Here is a 19,145-nt window from a genome sequence, read left to right as displayed (position 1 = left end):
TCTCTGTACTGGGAACATGTAGTGAGAGTGCTCTCAGCACAGAAACAACGGCCACCCACTGATGTGTGGTGTTTAGGCTTTTGAAGCCCATACTTTTGCTACTGCAAATATGTGTTATATGGGCAGGTTAAAGGAAAATTTAAGCCTATTTGAACTCTTAGTAAAAATCATCTGTCTTACAGTTTGTTTTCCTTCTGAAGTAGCTATAGCCTTATGCCGCGTGCAGACGGTCGTTTTTCTCTTTCGTTCATAGACAGACACAGCCTTCATTGACCTTAGGGTTATGCTTCTTCCTACCAGGAAGAAGCATAACCCTTAGGTCAATGAAGGCTGTGTCCATCTATGAACTCAGAGAAAAGGATTTTACGGTGAGTACAAAAATCCTTTTTTTGTGATAGAAAAAAACAACGTTTAATGTGATGAAAAAAAACGAAGTTTTTCAAACTTCATTTTCAAAAACGATGTAGCATACACACCATCGTTTTTTCCAAAAGCTCTAGCAAAGTGCGGTTACGTTCAGCACGTACCACGGCACTCTGTTCCATTCAAACTCGCGTCCTAACTTGCTTCTGAGCATGCGCGGGTTTAAAAACGTTGTTTTAAACGTCGTTTTAGCCTACACACGGTCATTTTTTATGACACAAAAAACAACGTTTGGGAAAAACGACACAAAAAATTGAAGCATGCTTCAATTTTTTTTTTGTCGTTTTTCAGAAGACATAAAACAAAGTTTTCACCACACACAGTCATTTAAAATTACGTTTTTAAAAACGTTGTTTTTTTACATCACATAAAGCGACCGTGTGTACGGGGCATTAGTAGAAAAGCCAGTTCCCTGTCAGCAGCTGCAGAGAGGAGTATTGCTCTCTGTGTGAAGGCTGTGGTCTCTCTGTAGAGGCTCCAACAAGACTCCTACCATAGGTGTGCGCAGCTTATTGCATTAGCGTATGCACCCCAATGCTCAAACACACACTACCGATCACTCACGATGTTCATTAAGAAAGGGAAGGGGCTGATAAATACATATTTATCAGCCCCTTCCCTCACTCATCTTAAACATCTCCGCAACAACAGCCGGCAGAAGAGGAGAGGAGGGAAGCCATCAGTGCTGCAGAGGGGAGGAGTGGGAAGCCAGGGCAGTTGGGGGAATTTGTGCTGCACAGAATGATTAGGGTGTGTCTGGGTACACCCAGCACACCTTGTGCACACGCCTATGCCTTATACTGAATCAGACTAGATGCTTTTTGCTGATAGGAAAGCTCTGGCACCGACTCAGCAAGGGGTCTTGTCAGACCTCTGCAGAGAGATCACTGTTTCCAAACAGAGAAAAAAAGTCCCATGCAGCATGCAGCAGGGAATAGACTTTTCTACAGTGACTACTTTAGAAAGAAAACAAACTGTATAAAACGAAACACATTGTAATTTAATGCGCCTGGATTGTTTTTAGCTGGTGTAAAGTGAGAGGTCAGTTGGACTTTAAGGCAGTCGGAGAGGATAACAGCCAGCCAACCAGTAAATCCAAAAACAGATCAATAATGGCAGATTCTGTATTTCACTTGAGTCAAATTAACTTTCAATGTTCTGAAGTGTAGTAGACCTCTATTTAATTGTGACACACTCTATATTGTACACACGTTTGGTTTCAGTATAATCAACCTTCTGAAGGCTCACACAAAAAGCCTTATTAGAAACCAAGTGACCGCCAATGAATGATCACTTGGCTTTTTTTTAATTCCACCCTTCCATACATCGCTTAAATATAACAGATCAGCAATCGATTGGGGTGTACAAATGGATGCCAAAGACTGAAGTGCTTGCTTTCAATAAAACAGAAGTGATTAAAGCGGAAGTAAACCCTTCGATTTGATAGTTTCAAAAAACAGTTAACATTCCCGGCATGCCGGAATGCTAGCTGTTCACATGTATTGTGCTCTCAACCAAACTGTCAAACCATCCAATGGCTGGTGTCATAAAGGATCACATGTGCATCATCATAGCAGTTGCAGAGTAAACAGAGGCTAAGATGGCAGCTTCCTTGGCTGAAAACAAAAGGAGGGTTTACTTCCACTTTAAATAGTAACTGAATAAATATCTGGAACTCAGTGCCACTTAATTTGCTGTCAATGGCAAAGAGCAAAATGCCCAGTTATATCCTCCTGACTCACTGGGCTCATTTTTGAAAACAGCATCAAAAACAGATGATAACAGCAACCAATCATGTTTCTTCTTTTGCTCTCAAATCTGCACAAATAAATTGAAAAAATAAATATGATTTGTTACTTTAGCATTATTTTTATAGTATTTTTTTTTTCATTTTTTTTGCAAATACTCGATGGTGGGTAACACTGACCAGCTAATCCCATGTTATGCAAGTGAAAAATAAAACAGAGATCAGACTTTGGCTACAAATTCCATAAATTCACCTTAGATGTTATGATACATTTGATATTTACCTTCTAGAAGCAACATATAAAATTTGATTATGCATACAGGTCATCTGCATACTTCAGACATAATATTTTATTGTAACCAAGGACATTGTTCCTGCACATGATAGTTCATCATTTAAACCAGTCTTTTGAATAGCAGCTTGTTAAAATGCCCCTACTTCAGTCCCCCATGGTCGATATGGCTTATTATTTGCGCTGGCACTAGCTTGTCGCGGGCTGGACATGGAAGACAAGGGTGAAGAAATGGCTGTTGCAGAAGCTGCCATAGCTGCCGCTGCCCCCGGTGGAAGTATTGGGAAAGCGCCGGCAAATGACAGAGGGAAGCCCTGTGCCGCAGCAGCAGCTGCAGCATGTACTGTAGCTGAAAGTGACAGCAAGGAGGTAGAGAGAGGCGGAACACTGGAAGCAACACTACCAATTGAAGGCACTCTAAGAGCAGCATCTGCATGAGCAAATGTGGCTGTGAGAAGAGCAGAGCCATGTTGTGGTGGCATCTCTGTAGCTGTGGAAAGTCTGCAAGGAATACTGTCAGATGAAGAGAGTCCATTTTGTTGCAGCAAAGCTGCAGGAAGTTGATGGAAAGCTGTTGCCCAATGGTGAGGGTGCAGGGAGTGCTGATGTTGGGTCATTGATGATGTCATAGCTACTGCTTCCCGTTGTGAGGCACAGGTACTAAGATGGGAAACAAGTCTCACTCGAAGGGGATCAGAGGTGTCCATGCCTTCAACAGAACTGAGATATCTTGCAACTTCTGTTAAACACTCTCGAAAACCAATGCTCATGAAGTCCATAGCCAGGGCATGGGCATCAAAGTAACCTTCAAACAAAAGGCAGATCAAATTATTATTTATAACAGTTGCAACTTAATACTCATTCAATTTACAATCTTTTCCTTTAAAATAAACAAAACATACATATATATATATATATATATATATATATATATATATATATATATATATATATATATATATATATATATATATATAAAACACAAAAAATTATCAAATGCAATTCATGGTAAAAAAAAAAGAAAACATAATGGGTATTTGAGGCTTTGACCTGCATATGTATTGCCCAAATATGGGCTTTAGATAGATACAAATTGGTTAATACACATATATTTTTTAGGCGGGTCAGGCAGGATAGGTAGGAGAAGAGGGGAGAGGGCATTTTTGAGAACAGATACTAGGCTCTTCTTTGATTTTAATTGTGTCTTAGTATTGACGCCTGGTAATCCACTATACAGTCCAGGGGAGGATTAGCCAGCAATGAGAGCCAATCTGGCTCTTCTGCAGTGCAACTGTGTTGTAACTGTATATACGTCGAAAAGGAAGGCGAGCAGCTGGTGGTGGACACAGTCACCAAGGGATCTCTGTGCAAAACCAATTTTTGGCCTCCCCATTCAACTACTGGCCAAGTAAAATGACTTATTCACTGTTATTGATTGACAGCCAAGCAGAACTGAGCAGTGTCCAAGTCCCTTTGACAATGGGAGAGATCCCAGCACCCATCTGACCCATATCTAGTATAAATGGGCCCTAAATCCCACAGGGCTCATGTGCAAAAGCGGAGTTTGCTCAGATGACATTCTGGTCAATATTCCTATCGCACAAGTTCCTGGCAATAATTGCTCATAAAATGGTGGGTGCTGCAGAGATTACCAGTTGGGTCCTGGAAACATCAAACAAGCGAACATATTCGCCAGCACACCATGGATCGACAACTTCCGTTAAAGGTTTCTTTAATGAAAGGTTAAAGTTTTCTTTAATGAAAGAGATCACATCACAAAGGGAAGTGCAAGGTTTCTGAGCCAAGCAGGGCCCCTTCGTCAGGCATGCCTGGCGAAGGGGCCCTGCGCAGCTCCGAAACCTTGTACTTTCCTTTGTGATGTGATCTCTTTCATTAAAGAAACCCTTGGACAGAAGTTGTCGATCCATGGTGTGCTGGCGAATATGTTCGCTTGTTTGATGTTTCCATAACACAACTAATATTTGGGTGCTGGAAACCTTACATAATAAAAGACCTCTTACATGGTTAAATAGTAACATACACTTAATTAGTAATGTAACTAACACAGTAAAGTATGAGCAGAAAATGAAATGATCAAGTCAGTCGACTTGTAAAGCGTGTCCATTGTTAGGCCGCGTACACACGACCGAGGAACTCGTCGGAAAAGACACATCGTTTTCCTCGACGAGTTCCTTGTTAGGCTTGTCGAGGAACTCAACAAGCTTACTTTGCGTACACACGTCAAGACAAAATCTCCTCGTTCTCAAACGCGGTGACGTACAACACATACAATGGCAGGGGAAGTTCGATTCCACTGGCACAACCCTTGGGGCTGCTTTTGCTAATCTCATGTTACTGCGTGTTAAGTAAAAGTTTGGTAAGAGACAATTTGCACTTTTCAGTCTGTTACAGCGTGAAAAATGTGTTATCTCCATTACAAACGCTACTTTTACCGAAGGTGCGCTCCCGCCTCATACTTTATTCTGAGCATGCGCGGGTTTCTAAGCATTTCTAAGCATACACACCATCGTGTTTCTCGTCGGAAACCAGCCCGACGAGGAACACGACAAGGAAATTGAGACTCCCGTCGAGGAAAAAGAGAACTTGTTCTCTTTTTTCCTCGTCGAGTTCCTCGACGGTTTCCTCGATGAAAAACATACACACGACCGGTTTCCTCGGCAAAAAAGCTCTCCCACCAAGTTTCTTGATGGATTCTGCCGAGTTTCACGGTCGTGTGTACGAGGCCTAATGATGTAAGGGAAAGAGAGGAGACACACAGAGCTACGGGACAGTGTTGTGGTATTACAGCGTCTGTCGGGGAGTCTGGTAATGTAATACGCCACAGCGCTTGAAATGAAATAATATAGTGGAGAAAAATTAAGAACATCAGTTTCCCAAACATGAAAAATGTATGGTGCCTCTCATCTTGTATTGTGGGGTAGGGACATTCCAGAGACACTTTCCCATGGTAATGCTGATCCGCAGCGTCCCTCCCTGCCTTGCACACAAATATACGCACACACAGAAAGATTAAAGGCTCCTCTGAAGTGATCCCCTCTCTTCTTTCTCTGCTAGACTGACATTTACTCAATTTCTAAGCCCTGACGGGTTTGAGGGACTTTTATGTATGATCTGCTCGGTGCTACAGACATGTACGACATGTTTTGTCACTTAGCTGTAAACGAAGAACATATTTCTCTGGCATTCCTTCATCAGCTAAGTTTAATGGAAAAAATGCCCGTGCAATAGACATGTACACACACACATGCACTTTTTTTCCTGCTTGTGCTACCCACCTTCATGTTTAGAATCTGGTGGCTGTGAATTACACGTAAATCGACTTTAGTTTATTTTAAGGAAGCAGTAAGTAATGTGTTTCTATTTCTTCCACCATACATTACATATGAACCTTCAGTAACAATTTTCATGCGCAGAGTTGGTATGGTTGGTTGATGTAAAAGACAATATTACATTTCAGAAATCTGAGACATTTATTCTTGAAAAGCAATTTTTTAGACATATCTTTTTTAACCTTTGAGTATCAGATGGTTACCCAACATTCTGTAATGTAGGGATAAAGTTATTATGGATACACAAATTGTACTGTATAATATACCTGCAAAATATACAGTCCTCTTACCTATAATAAGAGGTGTAATATGCTTATAGCAGCCGTACTCAAACTTTTTAACACAAAAGAACCCTTGAAATAACTTTCTGGTCCCAGGGAACCCCTGATAAGAATTATTATATCTACAGTTCATGGTACAATGGTGTGATGGTCATCGGGAAGAATTTGCGGTCCTTGGGAAGAATTCCCCCCTTAGGCCCCATTCACACATGTTTCATTTCATCAGTTCAGTCACGTCAAAACGGATGAAGTAAAAAACAGACCGTTCGTACGTTTACATCCGTTTTTCGTCCGATCCGTCTTTTTAACGGATAAAAAATAGGGTTTTCGTCCGTTCAAAAAAACAGATGTTGACGGAAGCAGATAAAAACGGATGAAAATAGATGATCATCCATTTTTCCATAGGAATACATTGATGTCCATTTTTCATCCGTCAACGGATGGATGAAAAACGTACGAACGGTCTGCATGTGTGAAAGGGGCCTTATAGATAGGTAAAAGGATCATTGTGTTAGCGATTGGTTATGTGAGAGGAAGAAACTATCCATTGTTTAAATAACTGGCAACCTTTGGAGGAACCCTAGGGTTCTACAGAACTATGGTTTAGAAAGACTGGCTAAATGGATATCTAAAGCCAAAACTTCTTCACTTTTTTGTTTTGAATAGAGCAGGGAATAGTTAAAACCTCTGTCAAGTTTTCTTTCATTTCATCTGTTTCCCACTGGTAAGATTTTCCTTTACCTTCTGTCTCAGACATGCAAGATGAAGTGAGAGGAAATCTCTTCAACATAAGGAAAAACCTTTAAGACAGTTGTCACTAGAACAAGTGTCACCATTGGATGGTTTCTCCTCTATTCTGGTTCCACTGACATCTCAAAACTTTAGATTTTCTCCCACACCTAAAGCTAGCCATAGAACTGAACTATAGGGACTGAGATTTTATCCATCTGCGGGCATTCTGGTTGTACCCAAGTGGATTAATCCAGTGTTTCTCAACTCCAGTCCTCGAGGCGCCCCAACAGGTCATGTTTTCAGGATTTCCCTCAGATGAAATGGCTGTGGTAATTACCAAGGCAGTGAAACTGATCAAATCACCTGTGCAAAATAATGGAAAGCCTGAAAACATGACCTGTTGGGGCGCCTTGAGGACTGGAGTTGAGAAACACTGGATTAATCAACGTGAGGACAACCAGGCTTCCGGATTTTTTACATGCAATTACTAGCCTCTAGCAGTAAAATCATTGTGTTCTGCCAGTCGGGAGGGCTCCCAGTTGGCAGAACACAATACCGCTGCGGGAGGGATACCCACATCAACTCTTCATTAAGGGATTTTCTTTCCTTCCACCTGTGCAAGGGTTGGAAGGAAAGAAGATTTAATAATCTCTGCTTAGTTTAGACAAAGACAACAATACAAATCTAACAGAGGTCCTAACCTTTCCAAATCCACCCAAAACAAATGTGGCAATTTTTTTTTTTAGTGTGAAAACAATTTGGGTCTATACCCCGGTGTAATGTAACATAGATTGATAGTGAGCTGTTAGACTGTATCTGCTATGTAACTAGTTTTGCTAATCTTTTTCTCTCAAGGTTCTTTATGTATGCTCTTTTTTAACACCTGGATTGTGGTATGTTCCACACTTGTGTGTGAATGTTGTCTGTAATGCCTCAAACATGTGACCGTGCAAAAGTCCGCCGTGAGTCCGTCAGAAGTCCCACAGAAAGAAAGAGAACAGGTTCTCTATCTAAGGTCCGTCGGACTTCCGACAAAAAAAGTCAGATGGAGGCTACACACAGCCGGACTTTCCGAGAAAAAAAGCCGGTCTGACTTTTTTTCTCGGAAAGTCCAGCCGAGGCATTAAACTGAATAAAGTTTATTGTTAAAAAAATTGCGAAAACGATTAAGTTTAATTAGTCCAACATTCACGGGAATGGGTAACAGTGTGAAAAGCCCATCTTATGCTATTGGAATGTTCTGTCAGCAATCTAAACTGTAAAGATTTAGGCCCCAAATGTCATGCTTTTACTTAGCCTCAGTCTGGACGATTTTGCCTTTATGACAGAAGGGACTCTCTTCACTACAATAAACTACATTTAAAAAAACTAGGCAAAGGATGCCGAAAGACTACTTTTATAAAAGACGTTAACGGCATGGTCAAAATATAATTGAATACAATTAAAAGGTTTAGCTACGCTATATCTGATTACTCCCGTAGGTGTATTTGAAGGAAATACACAATCTTCACTCTCTGCTGTCGTTAACCAAAATTCTTAGTTGTAGGATCACCGTACACTTTGGACACACACATAAGCAAACAAATTGAACCGGATCTGGCCATTTAACATTAATAAAGAAAGTTAGGTGATTTGTGGTATCACAGGAACCTGTTAATGAGGTTGCCAGATCAGTGCACAAACAAATCATTAATCATAAATGTTTAATCCCACTGACGGTTCCTAACTGATAAAAAAAATTACATTGCATTTGTTATAGTGCGATGCTGTATGTTATACATTGTCACTTTTCCTTTCATGCCTTTTTACAAGGACTCTATCAGTAATTTTACCAATCCATTGCCTATTAGTGCTGATAAAATCCTGCTGGTCTATGGACCTCCAAGCTGGCTGTTCATGGATGCATGATCTGACTGACCTCAGGACAAGATATCTGCAGAATGCAAATGTATGTCAATGGAAAGGGGAAAAGTGGTGGAAAACCAGAAGCATCTATTGCCGATAGATACCAAGACATACAATGCTGTGAAAAAGTATTTGCCCCCTTTCTGATTTTTAATTTAATTTTTGCATATTTGTCACACTTTAATGACTCAGATCATCAAACTAATTTTATTATTACACAAAGATAACCTGAGTAAATACAAAATGCAGTTTTTAAATGATAGTTTCATTTATTAAGGCAAAAAAGCTGCCTGGCTTTATGTGAAAAAGTAATTGCCCCCTAAACCTAATAACTAGTTGTGCCACCCTTGGTGGCAACAACTGCAATCAAGCATTTGCGATAACTGGCAATGAGTCTTTCACATTGCTGTGAAGCAATTTTGGCCCACTCTTCTTTGCAGAATTGTTTGAATTCAGCAACATTGGAGGGTTTTCCAGCATGAACAGCCTGTGTAAGGTCATGATACAGCATCTTAATTGGATTTAGGTCTGGGCTTTGACTAGGCCACTCCAAAACCTAAATTTTGCTTTGTTTGAGCCATTTGGAGGTGGACTTGCTGTTGTGTTTCAGATCATTGTGCTGCTGCATAACCCAAGTGCACTTGAGCTTGAGGTTAGAAACTGATGGCCGGACATTCTGCTTTAGGTTTTTCTGGTAGAGCTCAGAATTCATGGTTCCATCAATTATGGTAAGTCGTCCAGGTCCTGAAGCTGCAAAGAAGCACCAGACCATCACGCTACCACCACCATGTCTGACTGTTGGTAGGAAGTTCTTGTTATGAAATGCTGTATTCGTTTTATGCCAGATGTAACGGGACGCACACCTTACAAAAAGTTTAATTTTTGTCTCATCAGTCCACAGAATATTTGCCTAAAAGTCTTGGGATATTGGTAAATGTGAGATGAGTCTTTGTGTTCTTTTTGGTCAGCAGTGGCTTTGGCCTTAGAACTCTCCAATGGATGCCATTTTTGCCCGGTCTCTTTCTTATTGTTGAATCATGAACACTAATCTTACCTGAGGTAAGTGAGGCCTGCAGTTCTTTAGATGTTGTTCTGGGTTCTTTTATGACTTCCTGGATGAGTCATCGTCACGCTCTTGGAGCCATTTTTGTAGGCCGGCCACTCTTGGGAAGGTTCACCACTGTTCCAAGTTATCTTCATTAGTGGATAATGGCTCTCCCCATGGTTCACTGGAGTTCCAAAGCATTGGAAATGGCTTTGAAACCCTTCCTAGACCTATAGATGTAAATGACTTTGTTTCTTATCTGTTCTTGAATTTTAGATTGTGGCATGATGTGTGGCTTTTTGTGATCTGTTAGCGTGCTTCACTTTGTCAGACAGCTTCTATTTATGTGATTTTTTGATTCAACAGGTCTGGCAGTTATCAGTCCTGGGTGTGACAATTGAAATACAACAGTTCATTCATGATTCAGCATGGGAGGCTGCAATTACTTTTTCACATTGGGCCAGGCAGGTTTGAAAAGCTTTTTCTCCTTAATAAGTGAAATAATAATTTAAAAACTGCATCTTGGATTTACTCAGGTAATCTTTGTGTGATATTAAAATTAGTTTGATGATCTGAATCATTTAAGTGTGAGAAATATGCAAAAAAATAAAAAAATGAGGAAAGGGAAAATACCTGTTCACAGCACTGTATATTCTAACCTGTCCAACTGACTGTTCCCTATGTAAATGGTTGGACAATACTGTCATCAATCAACCTGGCTAGAAATCTGCTTTTGTTCAGGATTCAGACTGCCACTAACTGATGGCATTCAAGTTTTTCATTCAAGATTGCTTGCTCTAATTACAGTCTTTAAAAATGAAAAGAAGAAGGGAGCTGGGCATGATTTACATATTATATAATTCTGGCATGTTTCACATAGGAATGCAGCCTATCCATTTACTGGAGCCTGGAAAGCAAGCAGTCGCTTCACTAGAGACCGATGACATCACTAAGAAAATTAATTTACTTGTGAATGCTGACATCACTGAGAATGCATCCAATCTATTCACTAGGGTCCAGAAATACACAGAGAATGCAGTCTATCCATTCTTTATAGACTAATGACATCCCTGAGAAAGTAGCCTATCTAGCTACTTATGACGGCAGACATCCCTGGGAATGCAGCACATTCATTTACTATTGACCAGAGATTCCTCTGACAATGCAGTCTACTTATTCAGTCAGGACCAGCCAATGAAAATGCATTTCGCTTATTTGCTAGAAACCAAAGATTTTGCTTAGATCGCAGTCTATCCATTCAGAAGAGACCAGATATGTTACTGAGTATGCAGTCTATACATTCACTATCGACCAGACATGTCACAGACTGCAGTATATCCATTCATTAGAGACCAGACATGTCACTGAGACTGCTGTCTATCCATTCATTAGAGACCAGACATGTCGCTGAGACTGCTGTCTATCCATTGAGTAGAGACCAGACATGTCACTGAGACTGCTGTCTATCCATTCATTAGAGACCAGACATGTCACTGAGACTGCTGTCTATACATTCATTAGAGACCAGACATGTCACTGAGACTGCTGTCTATCCATTGAGTAGAGACCAGACATGTCGCTGAGACTGCTGTCTATCCATTGAGTAGAGACCAGACATGTCGCTGAGACTGCTGTCTATCCATTCATTAGAGACCAGACATGTCACTGAGACTGCTGTCTATCCATTCATTAGAGACCAGACATGTCACTGAGACTGCTGTCTATCCATTCATTAGAGACCAGAAATGTCACTGAGACTGCTGTCTATCCATTCATTAGAGACCAGACATGTCACTGAGACTGCTGTCTATCCATTCATTAGAGACCAGAAATGTCACTGAGACTGCTGTCTATCCATTCATTAGAGACCAGACATGTCACTGAGACTGCTGTCTATCCATTCATTAGAGACCAGAAATGTCACTGAGACTGCTGTCTATCCATTCATTAGAGACCAGACATGTCACTGAGACTGCTGTCTATCTATTCATTAGAGACCAGACATGTCACTGAGACTGCTGTCTATCCATTCAGTAGAGACCAGAAATGTCACTGAGACTGCTGTCTATCCATTCATTAGAGACCAGAAATGTCACTGAGACTGCTGTCTATCCATTCATTAGAGACCAGACATGTCACTGAGACTGCTGTCTATCCATTCATTAGACACCAGAAATGTCACTGAGACTGCTGTCTATCCATTCATTAGAGACCAGACATGTCACTGAGACTGCTGTCTATCCATTCATTAGAGACCAGACATGTCACTGAGACTGCTGTCTATCCATTCAGTAGAGACCAGACATGTCACTGAGACTGCTGTCTACCCATTCAGTAGAGACCAGACATGTCACTGAGACTGCTGTCTATCCATTCAGTAGAGACCAGACATGTCACTGAGACTGATGTCTATCCATTCATTAGAGATCAGACATGTCACTGAGACTGCTGTCTATCCATTCATTAGAGACCAGACATGTCGCTGAGACTGCTGTCTATCCATTCAGTAGAGACCAGAAATGTCACTGAGACTGCTGTCTATCCATTCAGTAGAGACCAGACATGTCACTGAGACTGCTGTCTATCCATTGAGTAGAGACCAAACATGTCACTGAGACTGCTGTCTATCCATTCATTAGAGACCAGACATGTCACTGAGACTGCTGTCTATCCATTCATTAGAGACCAGACATGTCGCTGAGACTGCTGTCTATCCATTCAGTAGAGACCAGACATGTCACTGAGAATGCTGTCTATCCATTCATTAGAGACCAGAAATGTCACTGAGACTGCTGTCTATCCATTCATTAGAGACCAGACATGTCACTGAGACTGCTGTCTATCCATTCATTAGAGACCAGACATGTCGCTGAGACTGCTATCTATCCATTTATTAGAGACCAGACATGTCACTGAGACTGCTGTCTATCCATTCATTAGAGACCAGACATGTAACTGAGACTGCTGTCTATCCAGTGTGCTACCATAGGAAGCCTCTTCCCATTGTGGCACACCTGCGGGCTCGATCCTGAGCCAGGCTGCCTGCATTGACTGACAGCAGCGGGAGCCAATGGCTCTCGCTGCCTCAGTAAAGCCTGTGAGTACAGGGAGAGCAGCTACAGATAGGCACAGCGCTGGATCAAGTGAGGGCTCAGGTAAGTATAGGGGGGGGGGTAATATTATTACCCAAATGTGTTTAATCTTAATGCCAGGATGAACCATTTTAAATTATATGTAACACAGTATACAAATTGATGTGAGTAGGCAGAAAGGATAATGGAAACTTCTAAGGAGGGACAATAGTGATTGAGGTGGAATTTTCTCATACTGATGCTGTCACCCATATAGACAAGTTTTTTTTACCTAGAAATAGATAATATAGATAAGGAGAATAAAGCTGGTCATATACTATGCAAAATTCAGCCAGTCTCGGAGGAACCAGAAGACCTTCACTCAGTGGGTGGCTCTGTCAGGCCCCGTACACACGACAGAGGAACTCGACGTGCTTGGCACGTCGAGTTCCTCGTCTCGTTTTGGGATGAAGCCGCCGAGGAGCTCGGCGGGCCGCCTTCTCCTATAGAACAACGCGGCCAACGAGAAAATAGAGAACATGTTCTCTATTTTCTCGTCGAGCTCCTCGGCGGCTCCATCGAGCCAAAACTGTACAGACGACAGAGATTCTCGGCAGAATCCGGGTTTTGACCGAGTTTCTCGGCGAATTCTGCCGAGAATCTCTGTCGCTCTGTCGTGTGTACGAGGCCTCAGTGAGTGGCCTCTCACCCAACATCCCTCAATCGAAAGATCAAAGTAGCCAGGTGGAAAATTGTTGGCCACTCACAATGGTCACATGATTGGAATGCCCGCTTCCTGGCATTTAGATTCTCTTAAAGAGCTGGGGGGGGCGATGGTGGAAAGGGGTTAGAGAAAAGTCCATTTGGCTCCTAGCTCCCTTGAGCTTCTGTCTTCTAGTTCAGGAAAAGTCTTTCATCCTCCCATTGCCCCCACTCATCCCTGCCGCCGCAATATTCTGGTTTTAACAGGACTAAGGAAACTGTCGCAGGTGTCGCAGGCACTCATCAAGAGAGCCTGACTATGACCACCTTTCCGCCCAGCTCCTCCATTCATAACAACCACTGCTTCAGGTTATATGCATTACAATTGATCTAGGAATAGAGAATGGGTAGATTATTGCTAGATCTGCCCCCTTCATCCACAGATCCTGCTTCATTCATAGAGGCTGTAGTACCAGGTTATATGAATGGAGGAGCAGGGCGGAAAGGGTGGGCATAGTAGAGCAGTCTTGATGAGAGCCTGTGATAGCCCTCTAAGGCTGCATTCACACCTGAGCATAGCGTTTTGCCGCGATTTTGCTGCGTTTTTTACCGCGTTTTGTCTCGATATTGGCAGCGTTTTTTACCGTGATTTGCCGCGATTTTTGGGCCGTTTTTTAACCGCGTTTTGTTGCGAATTTGGACAGGTCTAGAGTCACCAATGTTAAAAACAGAAAAACGCCCAAATCTGCCTAAAAAAAAGTCCCAGGACTTGTTTGAGCTTCAGGTGTTTTTGAACTTCTGGCTTCAGGCGTTTTGTAGTGGAGATGTGAACCATCTCCATAGAGAATAATAGATTTTTTCCCCTCCAGCATTTTGTAGCTTCAAGCTTCAAGCTACAAAACGCCCAGGTGTGAATGGGGTCTTAGTTCTACTAATGCCTTGTACACAAGATCGGAATTTCTGATGAAAAAAGTCAAACAGAATTTTTTCATCGGATATTCTGACCGTTTGTAGATCTCCATTGGACTTTTTTCCATCGGAGTTTAGAAATAGAACATGTTTTTTTTTTTTCGATGGAAAACAATCCTATCGGAAATTCCGATCGTCTCTGTGGAACTCCGACGGAGAAAAAAACATGCATGCTCAGAATCATGCATGCTCGGAAGCATTGAACTTAATTTTTCTCGGGTCGTCGTGGTGTTTTACGTCACCGCGTTTTGGACGGTCGGAATTTGGTCTGACAGTGTGTATGCAAGACAGCTTGAACGGAATTCCGCCGAAAAATTTCATCGGATTTTATCATATCGGAAATTCTGATCGTGTGTACAGGGCATTACACACTCTGCACTGTAAGATTACGGCAGAGGGGTTGGTGGGTCATCAGAGGATGGAAACTTTCTACTGAACTAAAAGACAGTAGCACAGGGAACACATCACACTCCAGGTCAGTAATGTCCCTTGTGCTTTTTTTTTTCTGTAGATACACTTACACGTACACACGTACACACGATCGGTCAAACCGATGAGAACGGTCTGATGGACCGTTTTCATCTGTTAACCGATGAAGCTGACTGATGGTCAGTCGTGCCTACACACCATCGGTTAAAAAAATGATCGTGTCAGAACGCAGTGACGTAAAACACAACGACGTGCTGAAAAAAATGAAGTTCAATGCTTCCAAGCATGCGTCGACTTGATTCTGAGCATGCGTGGATTTTTAACCGATGGACGTGCCTACAAACGATCGTTTTTTTTTCTATCGGTTAGGTATCAATCGGTTAAATTTAAAACAAGATTGCTTTTTTTTAACCTATGAATGCGTATGTTTATGTTCGTGTTAAATGAATAAAACAGTTTTTCAAATGTTTCGCTGTTATTTTTTTATGTACAGTTCGCTTTGCACCCACACCAACTGAATGGCACTCCTCTGCTATTTAATTTTATTTTTGCAGGGGTTAACCTCCATGTGAAATATTTAACAATGACTATAGAATGAACGTTTTGAAATTTGACTGAGAAATTCCTTGCTCATAGAAAGTCACCAGGAAGTGAATTTCCGTGCTGCGATAAGCACAGGAACAATTACTCTCTCCATTTCCTTTATGGTCATTGTGCGTGTGTACATACATCAACCTGCTCTTTTTTTTTGTGTGGCCCACAAATCTGTGTGGGCAATAAACGGAGCTATCCTCCTGCACTTCCTCCCTTCCAGGCAGACACCGTGGCATACAATTGTAGGCCTCCCCGTCCTCCAGTTTATTTTCTCTGATGTTTGTGTGTTTGTTTTGTCTCTGCGCACAGATTTTCACTGTCTTTTTTAAACCCCAAACAAATCTGTGGCTGGACTGTCTGTGAAAGGAGCTTTTACTCCCACAGTGTTATGAAAGCAAACACAAGCCCAGGGTCAAGTGCTTCTTTTGTGCCTGCCGTTGGTTCCCACGAGTTCAGTCCTACCATTAGCATTGATTTAGAAGGAGACTCTTTTATCCGGGTCCGCCTACAAGCGCTTGTCAAAGAGATGTTTGCTTAGATTGCCATGCTCTTTTAAAGTGTAAAAAAGTACAGACAGCGCAAAAGGCGTACCTTTACCTCCTGTAGCCTGCAGCATCTTTAAATGGTCCACTGTCATCTGGAGAATCTCAGCTTTCTCCAACTTGGCCGATCCCTGAAAAACACACAGACATCAAAACCTTCTATCTCACATTAACACTTCACATGGTTCTACAAAGTGGGGCTGAATTCCAATGCACGCCACACTTTTCAAATTTTTATTCGTAAAAAAAAATGAAAAAACATTTATAATTTTCCCTCCACTTCACAAGTATGTGCCACTTTGTGTTGGTCTATCACATAAAATCCCAATAAAATACATTTACGTTTTTGGTTGTAACATGACAAAATGTGGAAAATATGAAGGGGTATGAATACTTTTTCAAGGCACTGTAGTTAAACCCAAGAACAAAATGTTCATACTGTATTTTGCCACATAGCAGTTCTTAGATGTAGTGGCTTCATTAGTCTTCTTATTTTCAGCCCCACCTGGTGTCAGTAACACATTTTCTGTCCTGGGGGGACAACGCTTACTCACTGTACTTTATCTATATAGAAGCAGTGTTGTCACCCTATGGTAAGGTGACCAGTTTTTTCAAATGAAATCCGGGACATATTTTTTTTACTAGTAATGGCGGCAATCAGCGACTCTCTGCCCATCGCCGCCGCAGCCGGCCTCACAACCTGTCAAGTCTTACTCTCTGGGTCCCCCGGCTACTACTGGGTGGGGAGCAGAGGAAGGTCACTCCGCCAGGGAAGGCAAGAATATAAGCAGGCAGGCGGCTGGCCGGGACTTGAACCAAGGCCGAAGAACATGTGAACGGAGCTGAATGGGCATGCACCCGAAACAGAAGAAATTTTCCCTCCGCTCCGACCAGCACATGATCATCAGAAAGGGGCTCAGATAATGGGGAAATAGACCCCCCTAAGCTAGTAGGAGCGGCGGAGCTTGGTGTGTAATTCTTTTTTTTTTTATTAATTCTGCACTGACTGTCTTTGAAATTGTCCCAGCCCCTGTTTAAATCCAATCCGGGGACAAAACTGGGGACAGACTTGGTCCAGGGACAGTGTCCTCAATCCAGGGACTTTCCCCAGAAAACGGGGATGTCTGGTCACCCTACCCTATGGCAGTGACGGCGAACCTTGGCACCCCAGATGTTTTGGAACTACATTTCCCATGATGCTCATGCACTCTGCAGTGCAGATGAGCATCATGGGAAATGTAGTTCCAAAACATCTGGGGTGCCAAGGTTCGCCGTCACTGCCCTATGGCAACAAGTGTGTTAGGTCTACAGAACATCTCCATAACAAAGGGGGAGGTCTCTAGTCCATAGAGAGAACTGGAAACAATGCTACCTGACAACAGAGGCAGAGTACACAGGAAGTAAAGGGTTCACTCGATTTCTGTCAGGATCGATAGGTCATATTTTTACACTCATCAGATTTAAATCTAAACTCCAGGAAAAACTATTTTTGGACATTTGCTGTGAAAAACATAATTACAGTAATAGCCATTAATGTCCAATTTGTGGCTGCTACTCCGTTTGGTAAAATTGTTAGGCCCCTTTCACACTTGTGCGACTTGTCTTACGACTGCAAAGTTGCATGACAAGTCGTACAGTATGATTTTTCAATGGGTACCGTTCATATCTGTGCGACTTCAAATTAGTCCCTGCACTACTTTGGTCCGACTTTGCTGCGACTTGAGGTCCATAGACCTCAAGATTACAGAGGCATTGCTTCAAGTCGCGTCAAAGTCACTTCAAAGTCGCACGACTTTCAGGTCGTACAAGTGTGAAAGGGGACTTAATTGCATTCAACCCTCACAGTACCATAAACACCAAACTTGTAGTTCCAAATGCAGTACACTGATCATCACTGAACGTTCATTGTAGACTCAGGATTTTTTTTCAATGAATGAAATGCTTTCTATGATTGAAGGCTGGTTCACACCAAAAAAACACAGTCCAGATCTGTTCCGGATGCGTTTCTGCATGTGCGTGTTCCGGTGCGTTTCTGATGTATTCCAGATGCTTATTTTATTTTTATTTTTCCTGTTTTTGTTACTGTACTGGGCTCCAGTGCATTTTTTATGCATTTTACTGCGTTCCAGTACAATCCAGTGCAGGAAAAATTTTCTACTTTTTTTTTCTGGAACTAGAAAGCCCTGGAACTGACTGCACTGGTGTGAACTTTGCCATTGTAAACCATATGACCTACTTTTAATGCGTTTTTGATTCAGAAAAAAATGCACCGAGCTGCATGTGGTGTGAACTGCCCCTAAAGTAGAGGAAATGATGACATCCATCCACCCTCTCCTCCAGTCACAGAGGGTCTTGCGTTGAATTTTCACCAGAGATATATACGTATGTGATTGCTTTCTAAACACTGTAAAATATTCAAAAAAGGCTATATAATAAATCCAAACAAAACGTTATGTGTGTTTTTAAAGCAGTTCATCTATGCTTCAACAAACATCCACTGCAGGTAAAAACGAACAGATTCCTCCATTTACGCTGTATAATGATGGCCCCCCTGTCAGAACAAACCAGTCAGCACTCACAGCCATTGACTGAGAGCCTGAAATAATGAAAACATTTAGCTGGAGTTGGGCTTTAAAGTGTAAGGTCAAAACATTTTAAAATCATATATTAATTTCCATATTGTATTTCTATTAAAGTGTTACTAAACCCAGTAATATGAAAATAGTTCATCCGCCCCCTCCGCAGTGCCCACAGCTTAATACTGCCACTATATACCTTTTTGACTGATCTGTATACCATGGTCACATGATAAACTGCAGGGTCTGCCTGAGTGCTGATTTTTCAGGTAGGAGGAGATTTCCACTACAATGGAACCTTGGATTACGAGCATAATCCATTCCAGGAGAATGCTTGTAATCCAAAGCACTCGCATATCAAAGAGAATTTCCCCATAGAAGTCAATGGAAACGAAAATAATTAGTTCCACATTGACCTCTATGGCATTCAATACCGCATGTGGCCAGAGGTGGCGGGGCGCCGGAGAGACTAGGAAATACTCGGAGA

The 19,145-nt window shown here is 41.9% G+C and overlaps 1 protein-coding gene across 2 annotated transcripts in view; it reads right to left on the bottom strand.

The window, feature by feature from the left end:
* Positions 1 to 1,587: 1,587 nt before the first annotated feature.
* HEY2 (hes related family bHLH transcription factor with YRPW motif 2) overlaps positions 1,588 to 19,145 on the bottom strand; it is a 45,714-nt gene continuing 28,156 nt past the window's right edge. Inside the window, exons 4-5 of one of the 2 annotated variants that reach the window (XM_040350365.1) lie at positions 16,132 to 16,213; positions 1,588 to 3,267 (exon numbers count right to left, since the gene is read on the bottom strand). In XM_040350365.1, the coding sequence (XP_040206299.1) occupies positions 2,594 to 3,267; positions 16,132 to 16,213 (756 nt within the window). In that variant the 3' untranslated portion in view covers positions 1,588 to 2,593. The remainder of the gene's footprint in view (positions 3,268 to 16,131; positions 16,214 to 19,145) is intronic. The other variant, XM_040350366.1, reaches the window with a different exon arrangement.

The sequence above is a fragment of the Rana temporaria genome, chromosome 4 (genome assembly GCF_905171775.1).
Source record: "Rana temporaria chromosome 4, aRanTem1.1, whole genome shotgun sequence".
NCBI classification, from domain to species: Eukaryota; Metazoa; Chordata; class Amphibia; order Anura; family Ranidae; genus Rana; species Rana temporaria.
Note: the sequence above shows the minus strand (reverse complement) of the source record. Positions and strands in the feature narration are given on the sequence as shown.